This window comes from Vombatus ursinus, unplaced genomic scaffold, assembly GCF_900497805.2.
Source record: "Vombatus ursinus unplaced genomic scaffold, bare-nosed wombat genome assembly UNPS02001287.1, whole genome shotgun sequence".
Taxonomy (NCBI): domain Eukaryota; kingdom Metazoa; phylum Chordata; class Mammalia; order Diprotodontia; family Vombatidae; genus Vombatus; species Vombatus ursinus.
This window is the reverse complement of record NW_020941065.1, coordinates 4,575,898-4,581,897: the sequence shown is the minus strand read 5'-3', so window position 1 is coordinate 4,581,897 and position 6,000 is coordinate 4,575,898. Positions and strand designations below refer to the sequence as shown.

Below are 6,000 nucleotides of genomic sequence, written 5' to 3'. Positions count from 1 at the left end.
TGTGTGTGTGTGTGTGTGTGTGTGTGTGCACGTGTAATAGCAAAGTTAGTTTGGGACATTTTTAGTTTGAGATGCCTATGGGACATTCAGATGGATATTTCCAGTAATCATGTGAGTTGAATATTAGGGCTTTGATTTCTGTATAATTCTGGATCATTCCTGTGTTCATATCAGATTCTATAGGTTGTATTCTTCTTCTCCCCCCCAAAAAATAAATCTTCCTGTCTTTTCCTGCCTTCCCTGTTGCCCTTTCCCTTTCCCCCTCCCCACCTCCTGAGTAAACTTCCTCTGGGCATTAATTAGGTTATTTTTCTTCTTTCCTTCTTTAGTCTCCCTAGCACAGGGCCCAGCACATGGTAAGCACTTAATACATGTTTGTTGAATTGAACACAATAGTTTGTTTCTTGTCTTCCTTCCACCTCAGAGAAATCCACTCATAATACACAGACCTGTCAGTAAGTGAAAAATCTATATATCATCAGTAATACCATCACTTCATCACTACATCAAACTTTTAAGAGTTCAGATTCAAGGATCAGTAACTGCCATTGCTGGTTTGTGGAGTAGTGATAATACCCTTTTGTTGACATTTCCAGGCAAAGAAATGGGATCTATGGTATCCACAACAGCTACTCGCCCACATGTATGGAACCTCGGATTTTGTTATCGGCACGCTATCTCCATTTCCCTACTGTGTCCTTGGCTGCCCTCGGCTTTCTGATGTGAAATCAGACATCAGCATTTGTGACTTTTATTAGTTGTAGTGTGGCAGTGGTTCCCAAACATCTTTCACACATGTGCTGTATGGTCATATTAGATTTAATTTTATGTTTTACTGTTTTCTCAGGGTAGTCACCCTTTCACTCATGTCGCCCTTTCTGTAAACTCTTGAGCTTCCATATTAATTCATAATTTATTCTTTCTGTGATCTTATTTAGTCAATGGTTCTTTTGGGTGTTGCTATATAGAATCTACAAGGGAACAGAATAGCTTAGATGCTTAAGTATCACTAGAAGGCAGTGTTGGATAACCTTGAAATCTTAATGTTGAATAGTTTGTATACCAATCGAAATGGTAAAATAAAATCTGTGAGCCAGTGACTAAAATATCTAATGGTTTCCAAGTTTTATTCCTTCATCTCTCTATGTTGTTTCATCTACACTTTAAGATATCACATGTACTTTAATGCAAAAATAAGTCAGTATGTCTTAACCTCATATATAACAAGAGATTGAATCTCTTTGAGAGATTCTCATTATTTTGAACAAGTGCAAGTTCTGTTGAAATTTACTCACTTTTAAAACGAAGTCACTGTGTTATTTTTTACCTTTCTTCTATGGTGAACCTAGGTCTGTCTGTCTGTCTCTTTCTCTCTGTCTCTCCCCTCCCCCCTCTCTTTACCTCTCCCTTTCCCTCTTTGTCTCTCTCCTGTCTGTCTGTTTTTTGTTTATTTATGCTTTCCCCTATTTATTTGTACTTTCTGTGTGATCGAGGTATAGTGGCACTTTACATTCCCTCAGAATTGCCGAGTAGGTGCATAAAAAAAATGAGTGGTAGCCACCTTGCAGTAAAGAGTGATCTGAGTCAGCTTGCTGAGTTAATTGTTCCTTCCAAAATCAATCTTTCTTTATTGAAGGGCTTTAGAAGTGGTTATTATTGAAACCGTAAAAAAAAAAAAAAACCTCACTCTTGATTGTTTGTAGGTGCCTGATGGATAAAAACTTTGTCAGGATTGGTAAATGGTTCGTTCGGCCCTATGAAAAGGATGAGAAGCCAGTCAACAAAAGGTTAGTGATGTTTACTTCTTAGAAGGGTGTGCCTGTCTGTTGCTTTGTGTTTCTCTCTTTTATCCGTGCCCATCTGTGGAAAAGAACTTACTTATCCTCAAGTAGCCTTACCATCTTTGGGGCATGACAATGTTGTATTTCAAGGTTCTTCTGTTTATTCTGCATCAGGCTGGAAAGGTGAGGTTGAAAGATTGTTGGGATCCCTGTGTCCATGTCATTGCTTCCTAACCTTTGTGAAGCTGGAACACACCCATGCTTTTCTCCAAAAATTGCCAGTACATGATGCATAATGTTTTGTTTCTGCTTTATTTTTTAATTTGAGTGAATTTCAAAATGCTGATAATATTAGTGAAGCAACAGTTTCTGATTTAAAAAAAGCTCGATTGTAGCAAAGTGAGGATTATTATGTCTCTAAATTATTTCAGCCCCTTTAGCCACCGTGTGATGTAACTGATTAATTGATACCAGCCATTAAAATTTAGTCAAATCTAAATTTATGGGAAGAATCATTCTAAATTAAAATCTGAATTCAGGTGAAGGAAGGAATTCATAGGAAGCAGGAGATGGACTGCCCATTTAAGGAAATAGGAAATCAGTCAGTTTTGCTTAAATGTAGAGTATACAAAGGGCAGTGATATAAAAAAAGCCTGCAAGTGGTTTGAAGCCAGGTTGTGACAGGCTTTAAATACTAAGGTGAAGATTTTGTTTTATCGTCAAGGCAATAGGGAGCTACTGAAGACTTGGCAAGAGGGAAGCGACGTAGACTTGTGGTTCAGGAGGATTATTTTGGCAACTATATGAGGGATGGTTTGGAGAGATGAGGAACTGGCTGCAGGAAAACCAGTTCGGTTACCTCCGCCTCTTTGCTCTGTTAGGGGGAAAAACTGCTGAAGACATTCATTATTTGTGCAAAATCCATATTTTTAGAACAGTTTTCTTTTAAGCACTTTCAGAAGGGTATATGTGAAAGAATACCTTTTTCTGAAAGAAAACATAAAATGTTATGCTGAGTCACAGATTTTATGTTTAAAAGAGACCTCAGGAGCCATCCACTACACCCCGTAAAACAATGAAGGAGTCATTCTGCCATGTAACTGATGAGCGGCCCCAGCCCTCCTGGGGGAAACCTTCTATTTAATGGAGTCACTCATCCTACTTGGAGATGGCTCGAGGTGTGAGGATATTTTGGAATGGCCTTTCTAGATGAAGTAAGAAATTGTGCCACAATATAAATGTATTGTTCGCAAATGACCAATAGCTGGGTGAATACTTTTCTTTCTTTTTGTTATACTTTTACATTAAAAAGTGTCAAATAGTGCCAGTGAGCGTGTTGGTGAAAGAGGTATCGTCATTTGACTTATAAAGACAGAATTCTGATATAAAATAATATCAGTTAAGGTTTTCTAATATGAATAAGCACTGAAAAAATTTTCACTTGAAGTAAGTATCGTGTTTACAGGGATAATATTTGAACAAAAAATTGTGTATAGTAGTTTAGAAGATTGTAGAATTACCTTTTAGGTGAAAAAGGGACATAGATACAAAATGATAACAAGTATTTTTACAATTATTTCTTTCCCGACATTAGTTTTCATTATCTTAAAAAAAAAGACTCTATGAAATCTTGAGATATTTAAGCAATGATTCTTTCATTTCTTTGTAGAAAAAAAGATTTTCTTTTTAGCAGTGCCAAATTCCAAAGCCATTTTAAACCTATAAAAGCACATGTATTTAAGAAATACTTCTTGAAAAACAAAAGTACACCCATTTAGCATGCAATTTAGAAAGTATTATGATTTATAACAGGTTCTAGCACTAAAAATGAATTGTTGCTTTGTTTACTTTGTATAAATAGTGCTTGAAATATTAGTGAGGGTCATTATTTGAATCATAAAATTTATAGTCTCTCTCTTGTCTTTTACTTTTGTTCTAAAAAAGTTACTTTATGTTGACTAACAATCGTTCCCTTAGCAGTTCGGGTTTTTTTAAAAAAAAAATCCTTCCTCGACAGCAGGTAGTATAAAAACTAAATTAATATAAATATCTCCTTGCTTAATGTTTTTTTAATTTTCTTTCTAGTCTTGTTTAGGGGAAAAAATGATCCTACTTTAATTTTTTTTTAGTACAGATTTGGCTCAAAGAAGTTGGTATTTCAGTAATTACTCACTAATCAGTTTATCCATATTGAAATATTCTGATCACTTTTAATGACATACTCCTGTAGATGATAAATATACCATTTGCCACAATATCATTTTGCTATTGTTCTTGGCTTTAAGTGGATATTTTTCTAATAAGCTTATAAATATCTCTAGTTCAAGGCACTGTATCTTTTTTAAAATAAATTTATTTTTAGTTTTCAACATTCACTTCCATAAGATTTTGAGTTCCCAATTCTCTTCCCATCTCTCCCCTCCTTCCATCTCAATATGGCATGTAAATTGTTACAGGCTCAACATATACACTCATATTAAACCTACTCTCAAATTAGTCATGTTGTAAAGAAGAATGAGAACCAGTGTGGAGGGGGGGAAGGGAGAGAGAGAGAGAGAGAGAGAGATGTTTGCTCACTTCACTCAGCATCAGTCCATACAAGTTTTTCCAGGTTTTTCTGAAGTCAGCCTGTTCATCATTTCTTATAGCACAATAGTATTCCATTACATTCATATACCACAACTTGTTCAGCCATTCCCCAATTGATGGGCATCCTCTAAATTTCCAATTCTTGGCCACCAGTGAAAGAGCTGCTATAAATATTTTTGTACACGTGAGTCATTTTCCCATTTGTTAAATCTCTTTGAAATACAGCCCTAGAAGTCGTATTGCCAAATCAAGGGGTATGCACATTTTTATAGTCCTTTTGGCATAGTTCCAAATTGCTCTCTGGAATGGTTCACAACTCCACCAACAATGCATTAGTGTTCCAATTTTCTCACATCTTCCCCAGCATTTATCATTTTCCAGTTTTGTCATGTTGACCAATCTGATAGGTGTGATGGGAGTTGTTTTGATTTGCATTTCTCTAATCAGTAGTGATTTAGAGCATTTTTTCATATGACTGTAGATGGCTTTAATATCTTTCTCAGACTCAGTTCTTTATATATTTTAGAAACGAGTCATTTATCAGAGACACTGGTTGTAAAAATTCTTTTCCAGTTTTCTGCTTCCCTTCTAATGTTGTTTGCATTGGCTTTGTTTGTGTGAAACCTTTTCAATTTAATATGAACGAAAGTATCCATTTTGCATTTCATAATGTTCTTTTATCTCTTTTTTGATCATAAATTCTTCCATTCTCTATAAATCTGATGGGTAAACTATTCCTTGCTCTCTGTTTGCTTATAGTATCAGCCTTTATATCTAAATTGTGTACGATTTGACTTTATTTTGTTGTACGGTATAAGATGGTGGTCTATACCTAGTTTCTGCCATACTATTTTCCAGTTTTCCCAGCAGTTTTTATCAGAAAGTGAGTTCTTATCCCAGAAGTGGGAGTCTTTGGGTTTATCAAACAGTAGATTATTATAGTCATGGACTACTGTGTTTTGTGTACCTAAACTATTCCACTGTATTTCTTAGCCAATACCAAGGAATTTTGATGATTACTGCTTTATAATACAATTTAAGATCTGGTATGACTAGGCCACCTTCCCTTGCATTTCTTTTCATTAATTCCCTTGATATTCTGGACCTTTTGTTCTTCCAGATGAATCTTGTTATTATTTTTTCTAGCTCTATATAATAATTTTTTGGTAAAGGTACTTTATCTTTTATCCTGTTTATACCTTTACACAGAACCGAGGATGCTGCCATAATTACTGATTTAATAAGTGAATTTTCTTTAAAATAAGAAACTAGGGGCAGCTAGGTGGTGCAGTGGATAGAGGACTGGCCCTGGATTCAGGAGGACCTGAGTTCAAATCCGGCCTTAGACACATAACATTTACTAGCTGTGTGACCCTGGGTAAGTCACTTAACCCCATTACCTAGTCAAAAAAAAATAAGAAACTTAAGAAACCAGTTAGTTTTGAAGGGCTTTAACAGTTTCTCAAAAATGGATTATCTTGTGACTGTTTATAATTTTGCACAGGAAACATGCTTTTATCATTAAAAAATCAGGACAAACAAAGGCAATGTTTTGCTCAAATAACAAAGAACTTAAGAAAAATGTCACTATAGGATTTGGTTTTTCCTGGGTCCTTAGTGAGCGCTGCAT

General features: G+C 35.4%; 1 protein-coding gene across 4 annotated transcripts in view; it reads left to right on the top strand.

Moving 5' to 3' along the window:
• Nucleotides 1-6,000, top strand: part of MED13L (mediator complex subunit 13 like) — a 392,641-nt gene that overhangs the window by 234,160 nt on the left and 152,481 nt on the right. For all 4 annotated transcript variants that reach the window (XM_027862683.1, XM_027862690.1, XM_027862677.1 and 1 more), the window contains one exon: nt 1,704-1,787. In XM_027862683.1, coding sequence (XP_027718484.1) covers nt 1,704-1,787 — 84 coding nt within the window. The remainder of the gene's footprint in view (nt 1-1,703; nt 1,788-6,000) is intronic.